This window comes from Eleginops maclovinus, chromosome 11 (assembly GCF_036324505.1).
Source record: "Eleginops maclovinus isolate JMC-PN-2008 ecotype Puerto Natales chromosome 11, JC_Emac_rtc_rv5, whole genome shotgun sequence".
NCBI lineage: Eukaryota > Metazoa > Chordata > Actinopteri > Perciformes > Eleginopidae > Eleginops > Eleginops maclovinus.
The window spans coordinates 2,462,409-2,481,224 of record NC_086359.1 but is presented as its reverse complement, the minus strand read 5'-3'; the positions used below and the strand labels follow the sequence as shown (position 1 = coordinate 2,481,224).

Genomic DNA, 18,816 nt, shown 5'->3' with positions numbered 1-18,816 from the left:
GTGAATATTTCCTCAGAGCAACTTTAGTTTGTGACACGCTGCGCTGTGTCGGGCGATTCGCCGGCACAGCGGGAATCTGTGGTTCATCTTTGTCACAACATAGCGGGGGGGGTCAGCAGGCATTGTTTAAGCTTCTGCTGAGATATGAACTTACAAATGATTGTTTCTGCAGAATGACATGAGTTTGTCTTTAATACACAGCTGCAGATGTTATAATAAACACATGTTTGCATGTTTATTGTTGTTAGATATTCTACAATGTGCACATTTCTACTTAAAATGATGTTTATATGAATATCTTTTTTATTTTATTTCATTTCTTATGCACATTTTTACTTTTATTCTTGCATGAAATACATTTTTATTTTATTGCATTTCTTTTCTGTTTTTTATTTCATTTTTTACCTTAAGTTTTTACCTTTTATTTAATCTGATCATTTATTTTTTTGTTAATTACTGATTTGTTTGTTACATTTCTTATTTTTTTTACATTTTATATAAATATTTATATTTTATTTAAATTCTAAAATGCAGCAAAAATTACCAAACCTAATTTCCCCCTGAACAAATGTATAAATATATGTTTTCTAATAGTGCCAAGTAGACAATTCACACCACTAACTGAGTCCCATTGGAAACACTGTGCAGAGGCTCAATTTCTGGGCCAAATTCAACACATGGATCTGGGGTTTTGTGTGTGTGTGAGAGTGTGTGTGTGTGTGAGGGGGTTCCCTTAGAGGTCCCATGGCTTTTACAGTGTCTCAATAAACCATCTGCACCGAGGGCTTTAGAAATGAGGAGCTCTTCGCTGCCCATAAAAGACGGCCATGCCATTAAAAACAGTGCTGCGCTAAGTAGGGGCTGCTGATGTGTGTGTGTGTGTGTGTGTGTGTGTGTGTGTGTGTGTGTGTGTGTGTGTGTGTGTGTGTGTGTGTGTGTGTGTGTGTGTGTGTGTGTGTGTGTGTGTGTGTGTTTAAACCTCTAATGTTACAGAGGTGTTGGCTGACAGCATGATGATGTGCAGGCTCCTCTCTGGTTATGTTTCTCAGAGCTGTTTTTATTCCAGAAATCCCTGAAACTCGGTGTTCCACATACTTTAAAACAAGTGTATGTGTGGGAAAGCAAGTTCTCCATTCATTTAAAGTAAAACTACAGATACGTCTAAAAAGTACAATACTTGAGTACATTAACTTTCCACCACCGCCTACAATCAGCAGGAAACCAAAGCCGTGAAAAACAGGCGGCAGCTCTCAAGTGATCGTAGTGTGGTTTTGGGTGCGTTTGATTTCAGTACCTGAATGAGACAGCAAATGCATCCGTAGACGGAGGCTGTCCAGGAAACTCTTTCCACACAGCTCACAGCCGTAAGTCTTCATTCCACTGTGCATCTTCCTGTAGAAAGAGCAGAAAAATCACATATTACTGTCAGGTTTCAGCAGGTAAAATAGTGTCTTATATAAATGACCTCGTTTTCTATTAGATACTCGGATAAGGATTACCCTAACATTGGTGTAAAATAAAGCAAGATCCTCCTGGAAGACGTTTTAAATCATCGTCACAGTTCATTAAATAAGTAATCATGATCTATCTCATCCTTAAATCCCCAAATACTCATATATCCTTCAAGCTTCTTCTTCAGGTCCTCTTTTACCTTTATGGGAAACCAAACTACAAGCATTACATTTAAATACATTTCAAAAACCCCAAAATGTCTCCATGCTTTAACGTTCAAACAGCTCTTTATTTTTCTCAGGCTGCCTGTGCTGCAGCTCCTCTTTTCACCCTCTGCCTGAAACCAGAGCCCAGTCTGCTCTGATTGGTTAGCTTGGCTGGCTCTGTTGTGATCGGTCAACCGCTTAGAGATGACCCGCCCCTTAGCCTATCACGTACAATGCATTGGAGTGCTGGCAAATTGAAACATCAGTGGTCCAAATTGATGTCACCATGTTCCGGAAATTTGGGATTTTAGCCTTTGCAGACCATTTAGATGTTCTAAAACCAATATAACACAGCACAGGAAAGAGAAACACCCAAAACAATGATAGAGCCTCTTAAAGGTGATGTGTGGCTTCAAGCAAAATCTGATCCGTAATGAATTGTCCTCCCCTCAAACAGACAGTCATTAGGCACTAACGTGCTTTAAGCGCACAAGGTCAGACAGGACTAAAGGTTCAATATTTGATTATGTGGGAAAGGCCTTGCAGGTGAGGTAACTAAATAACGTCTGACAACAGGAGAGTCTCTCTCTGTGTTACGAAATCCTCAAAGACCCCTCGGCTTGGTACAAAGCATATTATTCTTGAGAGAAATCTGAAAGGGCTCCGAAGCAATTAAGGTGACATGAATTGCCAAACAACTGCCACAGCGCCTTGAGCCTCCCGAGAAACTTCTAATACCTCGCCCTGAGAGAGCTTCACACTCCCTCCATTGTAATGAACGTTTGTCCAGTTGGAGCTGTTTTTCCATATTTGGCATATCCTAATCTTTAAAAAATGGTTGCTATCTCTCAAAGTGAAGCAACAGTTCACCTTTTGAAAAGAACCAATCAAAGAAACCAAAGAACTTTTAAGTACGGCCGGCAGAATACTGAATATTTAAGACATTTGGACATTTTTACAAATGAATATGTTTATTTTATACCTTATTTTATTTTATTTTGTATTATTATTACTCGTTAATTTCACTAAATATTTAATTTAATTTATTATTTAATTCTTATGTTTATTCAATATCATATAATTTTTATTTTATATATACATTTTTTATTATTATTATTACTTCCTATCTTCATAATTCTATTAATTTAATTTAATTTAATTTCTGTTTTATTTTAAAATAATCTTATATTTGATATTGAATAATATTATATTTTTAGTATTTTTATTGTATTTAATATTTTGGATTTGTTTAATTTTACATATTTTATTTTATTTTAAAAAGTGTATTTGATATCTTATTATATCACTAGTATTATTTGGATTTGTTTATTTATAAGAAGTATTGAGTATTTTATTTTATGTTTATTTACCATCCTATTAAAAAAATGTTCATTTCATTATTATTTATATTCATTATATCTATAAACATATTTTATCAAATGTAAATTATATTTTATTATATTATAATTTTTACTTCTTGTTTATAAGTATTTGATTTTATTTATCACTCATTTTATTTTAGTCTAAAAGAGAAAAATCTGTCACAAAAAACTGTTTTCCCTGAGTAAATAACGTGTTCAGATTGTGAGGACCGATCCAAACTGTGATGTCTTCAATGTATATTCAGTTTAATGCAAAGCTGCAAAAGCTGCCGTAACTGCTCCCAGGACATGTGCACAGATCTATACTCAGTAAAGTGCATGATAACGACGAACAGAGGGATTTTCAAAGTCTCCGTCGACGAATCAGGTGACGCAGAGCGATCAGCCGAGTGCATTCTTGGGGAAACAATGCCCTTGATAAGAGATCTGCACGACTTGGGCGAGATGACAGCCATCCATCTTAGTGTCTCTCAACAGAGCCACAGAGGAGGAGGTGGTGCCACTCTCCCAAAACATGACTGATTGATGTCAGATGTCGAATGCAAATTGATTTACGGCTCTCGAGAGGGGCAAGGAGAGGCAGCGAGAGCGAGTACTTGAAGCAGACAGAGAGAGAGATTATAGCGGGGTCTTGTGGCGATGGTAATGAAGTCTGGTTTGTCTAATAATTGCTGCAAAACATCCTTGAAAACCTGACAGGGAGAGTTGTAGAGATGAAGAAGTCATGAAAGGCGTTGTGACGGGTCGAATTTGTGGAGAGTAAAAAGGCAGTATGACATCCCTTTGGCAAGCAGTGAGTGATTAAAAGGCCCTATATATGCCAAATGCCCCCAGAAGGAAGAGAAAGGGAGGCGGACACCAAATGAAAGGTAAAGAAGGTGACACAAAGAGACAGAAAGGAGAAAAAGTGAGACAGGAAGCGATACTCTCACACTGTTAGATATCAATCTGTAATGCTAGATTCAGTGTAGGAGTTATAAAGTGATGTACTTCAAAGAAGGATTTACACTTCCTACTATTTTACATGAACGCAATCACTCCACAAGTATAAAAATTGAGTTGAACAAATAAGGAAGATCAATTATCTCAAGATTTAGGCCCAAAAACCTGTGTATTCTGACAATATTTCAGGGTTGACTGTTTGTGCTTTTACAAAATATTGAGAAATTGGATAAATAATCGTCAGTAATGTGGATTTACTGCCTTTAAATGTAGAAGATTACTCCAGTTCACATCCTTTAAAATCAGCAAACACATCATTCAAAATCCAAAACGATATCTAGTCACAACAACCAATGTTGCTTTTGGATATCAAGTCACCAGGAAGTTAGCCAGGGTTAGGGTTACGGTACAACGACCAGTGTACTTTTATTCTGAGCATCCTTCAAAAAGGAATAAATGGTGACCCCCAACACTGTACCAGTCCTCTTTATGCACCCATGTTGGTTATATATATATATATATAGGACATTATTGAGAGAGCATTGCATTCTGGTCCGCCATTACTGGTGCAATGCAATATTTGACTATTTATTCCCATGACTGACAGAAATTCCTCCAACAAACAACAGATTGGACAAAGGAATGGAGCCAGGTTTTTCCTCTAAGGTTCACAGGTGATGTGCTCATACACTTTCAATCCGATAAGGGGAAAACACACAAGGGGAAAACACACACACACACACACAGCCGTAAACCACGACACACACAGAGCACAAAGCCTTTCAAAGGGCTTTTGTGTCCCTCCTCAATCTGACCATTGTGGCCCCCAGACAGAGCACTGATAAGGTATGGATGGACTTATTAAGGCCAATACAAGTGGAAGCACCGCCATGTATTTTCACCGTAAATGTAGTGTTGATGAGCAAAGTGCGGTGTGTGTGTGTGTGTGTGTGTGTGTGTGTGTGTGTGTGTGTGTGTGTGTCTAGCTGACAGTGTGTTGATTCTAACGGCAACAGCTAGCACGAGTGAGACGGCACATTACTTGATGTTCAACAGAATGGTTACAGCACCTGTTTCAGCAGTTCAGTCTGTGAGAGGGAAGCGTGAGGACTGAGCTTTTCCTTTCGCAACACTCGTGACGCCTTTCTTTTTGGCATTAAACTGTATTTAGGCGAGGGTGTGTGAAGCTTCTTTTCTACAGAAGGTTTCAAGTACGAGTTCTGTATGAAAAACACATGTCCAAATTGTATTGCAGTGGTACAAAACCCTTATATAAGAGGGGTTTGAACTGGCTTATATTTGGTATACTTGGCATCCAGATTCATGAGAAACTTGGGATGAATAAAGAAAAATGGTTCTGGTGACAATGGCTAAAAGCAGCGAACAAAGAGAAGAATCTCAGCCCAAATCAGCCAGGGCCAACACCAACAAAAGCTAGACAAATTCACTTATTTGGGTTGATGGCAATGGATAAAAGCAGCTTAAACCGCCCAAAATGACCTGAAGTAGAAACCGCAACATGTACTAAATTAAAAAGATATGCAATGGTAGAAACTAGAGAGACAAAGGTACTTCATAAAGTAGAAAGATGTGTATTATGTGAGGGATATTCTGTACACCTCCAGAGGCAGTGTGTGCCTTTAGCAGTGCTAATAATAATAATATCTACTTTAATCAGCTCCAATAAAATGCAATGGTATGTAAAAGGATACCCAAACATATTATCCTACCTCTCCACACACACACACACACACACACACACACACACACACACACACACACACACACACACACACACACACACACACACACACACACACACACACACACACACACACACACACACACACACACACACACACACACACACACACACACACACACACACACACACACACACACACACACACACACACACACACACACACACACACACAAATTTCTTCTTTCACGCTGAGCTTCTGATATAAATGATGAGATGTGTGTGCGTGTGTGTGTGTGTGTGTGTGTGTGTGTGTGTGTGTGTGTGTGTGTGTGTGTGTGTGTGTGTGTGTGTGTGTGTGTGTGGGAGGGTGATTTGAAACAGACTGACTGCAACCATTAAGGAAGTTCACATAAAACTCTCTCAGGCCATTTACTCAGTTAATAATCGACTTTGTCCAACAGTCACTTTTGACAACTGCAATAAATTTTAAATTTATGTCAACAAAACATATGCTGATCACCTCATGCGGTGTGTTTCCTCGTAAACCCAACCGAGGGCTGTGTGTGTGTTTGAAATGTGAGCCGAATACAGGCCTGGGTTATTGAGCCATAACAGCTTGCCTCGTGCTGTCTTGAACTTTTTTTTTCTTACCGTTTTGCCGCTGGACTTTTGTGGACGTATATCATAACTAGAGAAATAGACCCAAGCTTCCCACCTGCTCCACTACTCAGGTAGAAAAGTCCAAATAAAGTGATATAGTGACAGTGAAAGCTACAATAACTCAAGGTCTCTGTGGTACTTTAATGGCTTTGACTCATCTAGATTCCTACTACTCATCAAATGACTCCTCTTTAGCTCACACATCACGCTCTATACTTGACAAACAAGACAAGCCGTGCACAGCCATGCTTTGATGACTCGCACTTAATTCTCATTGCCTGCCTAAATTCTATTTATCCCTCAGAGTGCCGTGCTCTATCCTCGTCTATCCTCTCATCTTTTATTTTTCCATTTTTTTTGCCCCTCTCCATGTTCTGTTTGTTGAGAGGAGCCATAAAACAACCCGAAACGATGTCCATAAATAAAAGCTTTGCAGAGAGAGGTTAAGATGGAGAGAAGAAAACACTAAAAGATAAAGGGAGGCAATTGATAAGAGGTGGTAAATTGAAGTTAGGAAGTGTGTGTGTGTGTGTGTGTGTGTGTGTGTGTGTGTGTGTGTGTGTGTGTGTGTGTGTGTGTGTGTGTGTGTGTGTGTGTGTGTGTGTGTGTGTATGTTTGTTCATTAGTTCTGTTGGTCAGAAGAAACAGAGCTGATAATTGGGGTTTGCTGAATAGAGATTGGACCTAAGCAGCGGAGGGATTGGAAGCATCTTATGTAGGCATCTAAGAGATTTGGGGAGGATAAAAACACACGTCTACACAACCCTGTTTATATCGCACCTGAACTATTAGCTTAGCATAAAAGACCAACACATGGGAAGCTATTCTAACCCTAACCCTAATTGCAATTGACCTGTTTTTATAATTGAACACTGATACAATTCTTAAATGGCTCCCAGTTGAAGTTTGGTGGACTTTAAGAGGACATATTATGCTCATTTCCAGGTTCCTATTTGGATTTTTAGCCTCCAATGTGACACGTTTCCATGCTTTAATGTTCCAAAATGTTTATTATGTTACTATTAATGGCCAACCTACTAACAAAGCTATAAATGATGAGGTTATCAACACACACAACATAGACCTGATCATAAACGAACTATACTTTTCATATATCACTTGTATTAAGCTAAGTATGCATACTCATTCCGGGTACAGATGGAGCTACAACGTGAATAAGACAGGAGCTGGCAACAATCAGCCGGCATAATTGCACAGAGGCAGTAATAGAGCATGTAACGTGATGTTAATAGCAAACAGATCAATATGCATGGCACCGCAAACACAGGTCGATACAAGAACAGTTTTAAAAATGGTAATATGCACGCCAGAGGTAAGAGCCCAACAAATAGCACATCAATTTAGGGATAAAAAGACACACAACTCCAAAAATGATGCTGGAGGTGATTCAGTGATGCTTTGGGGGAAGATCTTAATGTGGCTCCTCTTATTCTGTTTATTTTGAGGAAGGCAGATACATTCCCTGTCCATCAGGGTTCTGTCACATGGATGAACACGGAGGGGGGAAGTAAGAGGGTGAGAGGGATGACTAGTGGAGATGTTTAATGAAACATAGGCGGTCAATAAGGGCATGAAAAGGAGGGTTATATCAAGATGCAACCAAACATAGAGCTGCAGGAATGAGTCCTAAACCCATAATTTAGGCAGCATTTTAGCACTTCCTGTTCCCTCGTCTGTAAACCAATGGTTTTTTGAATGTGTTTTTGGTCCGAAGCCTTAAATAAAGTCTGTGGTTAACACAAGCCGTAGAGATGTGTGTGTCCTACAGTACACAGTACAGTAAATACCTGAATTAAGATGATAACTGCAGGTCATGACACCATACAGTAGTTCCTTTATCCCTTTTCTTCCTTCATAGATTATAGATTACCCTCTTGAACAAAACGTGTAACTGTCATACAATGCAATAGATCATAGACATATTCCAAAATCCAATGGAGAAATCCCATTGGCTCTTTGTGGAGGAAGCACCTGCGATGCGAACTTCAAAAATACATCATTCCTGCACCACAGCAGCCGAGGTATAAAAACCTCACACTAATGGAAGGAATCCTGGCACCTCATCTATTTGTTTTAGCTCAGTGACACACACACACACACACACACACACACACACACACACTGTATTATCCATGTGTGGTTCTCACCATTTACATGGGTCCATTTTGTGGCAGCCTGGAGAAAAAAAGCTTTCTGTCATTTTATCTGTGCTTTTAAGCCTCCCCCAATTCCATTGCCCTCCCGCCCCTCTGCCTTTGCTCAATCAAAATGTATCAGGCAGGCTGGCGTAACACCGGTCGGCGTGGGCTGTTTATCCCGAGTCCTCCTGCACATATCAATGACTTGGCCCCCGCTGTCCCCCGGCAGGGAGACGTTCATATAAATTCAAGCCACACACGCGAACGCCGAGGCACTCGTGTTGAGCATAGATGAGTAGCAGGGCGAGAGGGAAAGAGACAGAAGGATGGGGAGAGACAGACCGCCTTTCATTCTCACTGTGTTATTTATTATATCACCGCCACCGCCACCCTGAAATCTACCCTGAGGGCGTCTCGACAGAAAAAAAGGAGCAATATTACATTGAATAATAACAGTAAACATGTTTGCATGCTTGCCAATCAGGAGCATACACACGTGCGAAATGGTGAAATGCTATTGAGCGGTGCAGGGAGGACGTCTATTTGAAGGCTAACCCAGAAGACAGCTTCGTGATGGCTGTATAAACTAAAGGCCAATGCGATTATTCCATTGGATTTCAGAATAACACAGAACATACTGATACTTACAGGATAATAAAACCACTTCATGACTTTTGAAGTAAAAAGCAAACGTTGGGCTATAAAGGAACTACAGCACGGTCACATGACTTTCACCTATGCTAAGCTAAAGGCGGCTAAAGTTGGGCGTGATGATCACTTGTTGGCAAACGCTGTTTTTAAATCCAGAGTTGTTTTACTGACATTTTATTTCGTAAAACCAAACATTATGCCTCATTTCACGCATCTAACTAAAGACATTTTCAAAACACGACTGACTTCCAGACGAGGGAACAGGAAGTGCTAAAAAGCTGACTCATTTCCAGATTTAAGGACTCATTTCTGAACCACTCTTATGTCTGTTAGAAAACATTTTGTATTAACCGTTGTTAAATAATTCTACACTGTTAAATGTGTAACTTTAGGTTGGATGGACTTACTTCACGTGTGAGCCACACTGATTTGCGTTAGCCGCCAGCTTTCATTAAGCTGTGCTAATGTGCAGATATACAGTATGTCACCTGTAATTGATGCCAACCTTTCGCAGTAGTGAGATACATCATTTCTCTCCCCTAAATCTGATCAGTGCAAACATGATAATGAGTGCCGTTTTGACAGCAGGCTGACGGTGGTTAGATTAATGATATCTGCAAGTTTCATTAAAATCCAATCAGTCATGTCTCAGTTAGCCCAAGAGAAGTGTCCTAACCCTACAGAGCTAATTAATGTATTGCACTGGAAGCTAATGGCGTTACATGTAGCTTACAGGTGCTACGAAAAGCATTGTGCGTCTCTAAAGAGAACATTCACAATAAATCCTTTGACGTTTACAATAAATAGTTCAAGAGGACGACTGAGATCTGAGAAAATGCAGTTCTTATACCATCTTTAGATGTAATGAGGTAGTGATAATATCCCCTTTCCATGCTTTAATGTTCAAGAAGCTCTTTATTTTTCTCATGCTGCCTGTGCTGCAGCGCCTCATTTCACCCTCCGTCTAAGACCAGAGCCCAGTCTGCTCCGATTGTTTAGCTGGCTCTGTTGTGATTGGTCAACCGCTTAGAGAAGTCCCGCCCCTTAGCCTATCATGTAGAATGTGTTTGAGCGCTAGCCAATCGGAGTGTGCGTGGTGTGTAGTGATGTCACTATGCATTTTTGCCTTTGCTTACCATTTACATGCAAAAAAAGCTACTGTATATGACAGGGATAACTTATTTTGAAAGAGGGCCTCTTCAACAGTAAATGTTCATTCTCAAAACCAAACAGCTGTTGGATCTATTTCCTTTGAGATCAAAACGCTGGGTTTTTTCTCAGCTTTGCTTGTGCAGTGTTTAATTAAGTCCTGATATGAATCTAATAATGTGAACACCTTTTTGTGTCAGCGCTTTGTTTGAACACTGTCACAAAGATTTACATTTGCACCAATTATCAACCCCCCAAGCGTGATTGCTATACCTACCGTTGAAAGATCCTCAGGTAATAGGAGGGGGAATAATCTGAGGAACTTCTTAATTGTGCTTTCTGGGCAGTAAGACACTACTTCAAGCTAATCCCAGTTAGAAACCTGGATTCCCCCGAAGCTTAGAATGTAGGATTCACTGTAATACCCTCAGCGTTACTCAGGAAGCCATTTCAACCTCTCTGCTCCACTCACTCTGAAGTGCTCTCCCCCACTTTCACAAATTCCTTTTATTCAGTAAGAGGTGACAATGAAGGGAGAATATGACCCGGAGCTCACGGTTCAAAATCTGGCAGCAGAAAAAACTGTACTGGAGAAGAAACATCAAAGACACCCATGGTGGCAAAACACTGAGACTCCTCTCTTTGCATTTGAACGTATCAGCAAGGAGAAATCGTTCAAAGGGAGAAGGTACTGACAGAGGAATACATCCCAAGATGGAACAAACAGCACAAATACTGCGACTGAAAGTTTGCTAAGCTAGTTATCAGACACTTAACGTGTTGCTTTAAACACAATGAACTGAGATTTGTTCTCCTATAGCTCCACAGCGACAACAAAACCCATTGAAAACCCAAGCTGTAAGTGCCTGCTTTGGACTCGTAAATGCAAACGGTCGTATATAGATGTATCAGTATCTGTATCTCACTAGCAATCTAAGAAAAGTGCAGACACCTTCATCACATGATGTCATATACATCTCATTACACGGCTTCGTTGAGAACTGGATTCTGATTGGTCAATTTGGACATTCCGAAGGTGTTAATTTTCACTAACAGACTGTTGCTAAGGAGAACAGACCGTTGCTAAGGAGTGTGTGCAGTCATATCAATATGGCAGTGATTAAAAGGGACTATTGTTTCTAGTACCTAACATTTTGCTGCAAATACTTGTCATGCAGTATTTTTGCATTGCTTTTACTTTTCTTCCAGCACTTTCTACACATAAAGTGACATCCCCCCCCTCCCCCCCACCGCCCCCCTCCTCTTGTGTGATAACTTCTCATTTTAACTTCGACCTAAAGACACTTTGAGTGAAGTGTTGCAGCGGTGGGAACAAAGACGGAGGGGAGCTTGTAAGATCACACGTACAAAGTATTTCTGTTAAAGCCCATCTCTGAGACAAACAGCCCCCCCCCCCAACCCCTCCTCTGTTTGCATCAAAAGACCCTGCCATCTGAAAATAGCACGTCAACATTTCTTGTTGTTTCTTTCTATTTTTTATTCTCGACAATGTTGCCGCTTTGCCAGACTCCTGTTTTTCCTCTGCTCCCGCTTTCTTGATCTGTGAGAGGTTACATCGAGTGAGACATATGGGTGTGTGTGTGTGTGTGTGTGTGTGTGTGTGTGTGTGTGTGTGTGTGTGTGTGTGTGTGTGTGTGTGTGTGTGTGTGTGTGTGTGTGTGTGTGTCTCTGTCTGTATGTGTCTGTATGTGTGTGTGTGTGTGTGTGTGTGTGAAGCTTTGGTGGTCTATAAAAAGCTGCCAGACGAAGTCTTTCCCCTCTCTCCTCATGCATTATGCATCGGCATCACCTTCCATCAAGTGACAGAAAAACCTCAAAGATGTCTAACTTTAGCTTCCACTCTGAAAGCCAAACAGACGAGGAGATGTTATTTTGACTGCCGGTGTCGAGCTAAGCACCTGTTACATCAATAAAAGCTGCATTTCACCACGAGAAGCACGGGAAAAACAACCTGTGTGATGGAACAGCACTCAGAGGATAAAGCGGCTAAATGCAGATAGCAGCAAAGAGCGAGGAAGAGTTCACATGAGATTAGACGACACGGGATCTCGCTTTGACCTTGAGGAGAAGTTTTGTCTTTTTGTTGCAACGAGAGAAGAGAAAATGTCTTCAAGAGTCACAAATATTTCCACAAAAAAGGAGTGCACATTGGGATTTAGCAATACTGTACGACAGAGCAATACAACAGACTTTCATAGGTTGATTCATTTCATTGAGAATTGTGCTTTCTCCAAACCTTTACAAGAAAACAAATGTCCATTATGTCTTTATGAGTCAGAAAGGTTTCCACAAGAGAGGGCACATCTGGATTCATCGAAACTAACAAATGTCTTTAAGTATTTTTGAGAATCTGCAAATACTAAATAAAGGTACATTTACCGGCACAAAGAGAGGTGAATGTTTATTTAAGCCTCTCTTGTTGTTCAGTGTCGGGTCAGCGTTACAGCTGCTTACATCTCTGCAGGTCAGAGTGACAGGTCAGAGGACATGTCTATTTAATCTCGTTGAGACTGTGAGAGAATATTTACTCACAGCCAGCGATTAAACATTACTAAATACATTTAATCAACGACTTTATTTAAGTTTAAGATGTTGAAGTTCCCAATGATATGCTATTCTATACTTCGGATCCAGTCATGTAATATGTATTATTCCAAAAAGTACTCGCTGTTGTGGTACTCTACTTATTATTGTGCAACATAAGAGTTTAAGTAAAGACGTGCAAAACAAAATATAGAAATAAAAACAGCTAATAATATATATTTATATTTATGAACATAATATTTAGAAATTAAAGTCCATTGTAATAAATACAGTAAAATACATTCAAATAAAATCAATGAACTCAAATGTTGTATACGGAAAAAGTAAAAATGACAGAAAATATGGAATAAAATTAAAGTATAATTTGATGCTTACACTTTTTAAACTTTTATTTAAATAAAAAAAGGAGTAGGTTAACTCAGTATAAAGTATTTCTACACTTTTTAAAATTTAATTCTGACTTTAAATATAGTCCGGTTCATACTTATATTGTTGTAAAAGCTTCAGAATCATTTCAACATATCACAAAGGTGTGCGATTATTTATTTGGGCTTTCAGAGTACACACATGATTAATAATCCCAGTAATAAAGATGGATATTTCTGCAGTAGTGCTACACAGGACGTGTGATTGCTCCATAATTACAGGGCCTGCTGACCAGATGCTGCTTATCTCGGGAACTGGCTCTCCGTCAGTGTTTCGTGGACAGCAGGGTTCATGACGCTGTTCAGTGTAAACACTCCTGTTCATCAGAGTGTGAGAGAGGGAGGAGACCTTGTGATTTTATATTTTGCAGCCAGAGCGATCCAGAGCAGATCAGTTGATCATTTGGGTATTTGGACACTGCTCGCAAATTATTACGCAACGCCTCCGGGATTGATTACTGCAACAGCAGACAGATCACATACTGGGAACGAGATACAGGAGAGTGTGTCTTAGTGTGTGTGCGTCTTAGAGAGTGTGTGTAGGCTTTATCTGTCTCTCCATGCAAAATAACACTTAGCAATTCCTGATAATTAGCAGGAATGACTATATCAGGATACTTCTGGGGGAACATTAATGTTGGGACAGTTGCTCCATTTAAGAATAAAATAAAATAAAATAATTAGGAAAAATAAAATGAACATATTTAGAGTAAAGAAGTCAAATTAAGAATCTAAGATAAAATATCTATAAGAAATGTAATAAGAATAAATAAGAAAAATAATAACGATTTGATAAACGAAAAATAAAGGAAAAGTTACAATTTTATGATAAAATGAAAAAGTGAAAAATATATTCGTATAATCTATAATAGTTCAAGTAAAAATGTCCAAAATAAAAATAATTGGTGTAAAATTTAAAAGAAAAATGTAAAAAAATATACAATTAAAACAATTTATAAAAAATAATATAAACAGAGAAGTTAAAGTAAGTGTTACTACGTACTGTATATGGTGTGTTCTATTGGACATGTATTTCCAGTCCATCCCAACTAAGGGAGTGTTTATAAGGAACAATTGCAGAGACTTTTTCTGACACCTGAGATCGCCGCAGGCTGGTTTTTATGACGTGACTGACCTCGGGAACTGTGTGTGTGTGTGTGTGTGTGTGTGTGTGTGTGTGTGTGTGTGTGTGTGTGTGTGTGTGTGTGTGTGTGTGTGTGTGTGTGTATGCGTGCGTGTGTGTCTGGTGATGGGGGGGGGGGGGGTTCAGGTGGCAGCGGTGGCGCTAGGCCATCTGCACCGTCATTCAGCGCACGTCCGCCTTCTAAGAGCTGCAGCACCCACGGGCATCTAAACAGGCCCAGCCGGAGCTCTGCGGGGGGGCAGTAAACAAGAGAGAGAGTGTGTGTGTGTGTGTGTGTGTGTATTGATACTCTATACACACAAGGCATATAAAAACTCACCGAACCGACGTGGAGTGCTTTCTTTTTCCACCTACGGTTGCATGTTATGTACATACAGCAGATATTGTTAAACGGTACATCGTAGTACAATGTGCAGTTTTATTTAACAACTTGTGTTTTCATAAATTGTATTTTATGATTTTTCTTCTTATTGCACATTACTTCTTAACTATATTTTTTTCAATATTTAGATTCCATTTTTTATGAATTTATGTCATTTAAAAATGAAATTTGAAAGTATTTTTACAAATGATACTCTCTATGTAACATCTAATTGCTTTATAATTGAAAATACACAAAGGAATATCAACTGATGGATCCTTTAACATTTTAAATCATTCATTTTATTATTGGCGGTTCATTTTCACAGTGTTTTTTACCAATTTAGACCCCAAAAAAAAACATGTTTATGTAGCACTGCCCTAAATACTCAATTTTGTACATAATACTCATTCTGGGATCCTTCCGCTTTCATAGCATAAAGCATAATGGTTAAAGGAGTGTATTAAATATGACTTACTGCAGGCTAGGCCAAGTCAAAGGAGGCACACAGATAATGAAGCATGACAATTGCTCCTATTCCCAGCCTCCCTTAATATTCCCTGGAGCTTCCTAAACCCGATTTGGGAATCATCAGTGTGTGTTATGTAACCGCAGCCTGCTCCGGTACATTTTTTACCAGAGGTTTCTTCATGCATCATTGTCATATCTCAGGTGAAAGGAGTTGTTAGCGAGGGTCAACATGTCGCCTCTGCCTGCTCTTACATTAGAGACTTTATTCCTGCACGGTTTTTATTAAGAGGAGGAACTTCAGCAGTGAGTCTGACAGCTGAACTGCAGCCAGTGAAGGGAGGGGGGGCTGTGCCAAGAAATTCTGTCGCCTTGAATCAGCGCAGAGAAGAGGGTCGTGTGTGTGTGTGTGTGTGTGAAATATTACTGTGGATCGGTGCTAGAGCTTGAGTGTAACCTATGCCAAGATGTAAGAAGTACTGAGTGTTCTACTTAATACTAGATTGTATGATTACAGGAGAAAGTCATTCTTATGAGTTAAAGCTACAATATTTGTCTCTAAATTGGAGTGCAGTAGAATTTATCCACCACGACTAATATATCAGGTGAACCGTCCCAGGGTTTAATAATGTGAGGCTCTACATTTTACAACCAGCCTCTAGCTACATGTTTTAACTATGTGTAGACAAAGAAAGATAAAGAGCACCAGCAGAACACAGATGGAACGCTGCAGAATAAATACCAAGTAAAATTTCTAAAGTCCACAAAGGAAAGCCACCTAATCACAGAAGTGACACACAGAGTCTTGAGTGCAATCTAAATAAGGAGGGTAAATATGTGCAGGAATACATGCACAATGACACAAAGGAGAATCAAGTGCTGCAAGTACAACACATTCTGCAAATAACATTTAGTTTGCATGACTTTTAAGACGCTGTGAGCACCAATGAGCACTTTGCATTGTGTCAGTGTCACAGCTATGCACATGAGAGTGAGAGTGGACCCTGAGACAGGAGCTCTAACAAGGAGCGAGCGAGGAAAATATACTGTGTGAGCGAGAGGATAAAATATGTGCTGACAGCTTTTTGGCCGCGGGGCTCCAACACTGAAATAGTAGCGTCTGGGTGTCAGGCCGGGGTCGCTGCCTGCACTCCAGAGCAGACTTTCCCCGACCCCGGCTAGAAAAACATCACACAGCGCTACAGTCAGCTGATAATGGAGTACCTGACGGAGAGTGAAGTGTCTGACACATAGTGTAGTATTTGAAATATAATGCACAACTGAAGGATAATGTACCGACTTATTCAATGCACCTCCTTGGAATGGGGTGTAGGATATTATCCAGTTGTATAAAATCTTTATCTATAGGAAGGAAAACAGTGGAGGAACCTGAAGGCAGCATCTTCCAGGTTGCCTCCACAAAAAGCCAATTGAATTTTACCGTTGGCTTTTGGATTATTGAAAAGAAAAAAGTTTGTGGCAGACACACAATTATGATGTTTTCATTTACAGCACGGTCACATGACTTCACTTCTCCACCGCTAAGCTAAAGGAGGCTAATGTTGGGCTATAAAGGAACTACAGCACGGTCACATGACTTCAATTGTCCACCGCTAAGCTAAAGGAGGCTAATGTTGGGCTATAAAGGAACTACAGGACGGTCACATGACTTCACATCTCCACCGCTAAGCTAAAGGAGGCTAATGTTGGGCTAAAGAGGAACTACAGCACGGTCACATGACTTCACGTCTCCACCGCTAAGCTAAAGGAGGCTAATGTTGGGCTATAAAGGAACTACAGCACGGTCACATGACTTCACGTCACCACCGCTAAGCTAAAGGAGGCTAATGTTGGGCTATAAAGGAACTACAGCACGGTCACATGACTTCACGTCACCACCGCTAAGCTAAAGGCGGCTAATGTTGGGCTATAAAGGAACTACAGCACGGTCACATGACTTCACGTCACCACCGCTAAGCTAAAGGAGGCTAATGTTGGGCTATAGAGGAACTACAGCACGGTCACATGACTTCACATCTCCACCGCTAAGCTAAAGGAGGCTAATGTTGGGCAACAAATGTTAAAATCTCTAAAACCATTAAATTACAGAAGAGGGGAATAGCAAGTGCGATAATGCTGACTCATTTTTGGGTTTAAGGACTCTTTCCTGCAGATTTGACATGAAAAGAATACTAAATAAGGGTAGGACACATTCATTGAGTAAGTGCATTGTAGCTCTTACGTAATGCAATCTTTCACACTACTTGGGAGGTAATGATTCTGGATTATGTAATAATGTTTTATTATTCAGTGGACCGCTGCAATGACTTTGGTTTGGTGGCAAGAGTGGGGGAGGGGGGGAGGGATCACCTTTTCTTTAAAACAACTGGTTAGAGAAAGCATAAAGAAAGAAATCGATATGACTTCTAATGCTGTGACTCACCAGACAATGTGTGTGTGTGTGTGTGCGTGGGTGTGTGTGTGTGTGAGGGGGGGGGGTTAGACAAGGAGAAGGAAAGGCGAGCTAAACAACAAACAAGACCTTTAAATGTTCTTTATTGCACAACTGGTGTGTGTGTTTGAGTGTGTCGCTAACTGATTGGGGCAGAGGATAGAGATAAAAATGTCCAATAGTGTAAACAATCCAATTTGATCAAGAATTAGTCCTGCGCATTTTTTTGTAACAGTGTCCACAATGGCCTAAAGTGCTCTTTAAATCCAAAATACTGAGGAAAAAGGACAGTGACCTTTGAGTTGCAACGAAAGAACAAACTAAAGAAACTACTGCTCTTTGAAAAGACACCAAACTGCCTTCGATAAAAGTTTGTGCAATTGTACCAGAGGATTTCTGTTGGTTAGACATAAAAATAGGTCATACATGCCACAGTTTATTAAAAACTTGGTAATACTTAAAGGCCAACATTTGGGGAAAGTTTTGCCGTACTATCGCTCAGTTAAGCTTCTTCCGTAGCCAAGTGAGCATCATCTTTTCAAGACATATTTCTGATTGGTGTCAAAACTGCTCCTCCAAATTAGATTCTGCTCAGAGATCGTACGAAAAACTTTGAATTAAAGAGGCCCTATAACGCTTTTTGGGGTTTTCCCTTTCCTGTAGTGTGTTACAGGTTTGAGTGCATGTAAATGGTCTGCAGAGACTAAAATCCCTGTGTTCCATCCAGAGGGAGTTTCTCGCCCAGACATTTATATCAGAAATATTACGATTTAACATTTGGAGAAATTGGTGGCCGGCCATCAGTTAAGATGTACGTGTATTATTTCCCTCTGTGCTCCCTGTGAGGTGCACACACACACACACACACACACACACACACACACACACACACACACACACCTTTAAGAAAGCCAAATATCTCTTTCTCCTCAGAAAACATCAAATAAACAGCTGCTCCGAAAATGTCCCAGCCTCCTCGAACAGAGCGGGCATCTTACCCGCCTCATGGTTGGTTAAATATTTGCCAGCTGGGGTGCTTTTTCTCCCTAAAAGCATGCAAGTGTGTGTGTGTGTGTGTGTGTGTGTGTGTGTGTG

General features: G+C 40.1%; 1 protein-coding gene across 2 annotated transcripts in view; it reads right to left on the bottom strand.

The window, feature by feature from the left end:
* Positions 1 to 18,816, bottom strand: part of zbtb16a (zinc finger and BTB domain containing 16a) — a 138,428-nt gene that overhangs the window by 79,301 nt on the left and 40,311 nt on the right. For both annotated transcript variants that reach the window (XM_063894569.1, XM_063894570.1), the window contains one exon: positions 1,295 to 1,392. In XM_063894569.1, the coding sequence (XP_063750639.1) occupies positions 1,295 to 1,392 (98 nt within the window). The remainder of the gene's footprint in view (positions 1 to 1,294; positions 1,393 to 18,816) is intronic.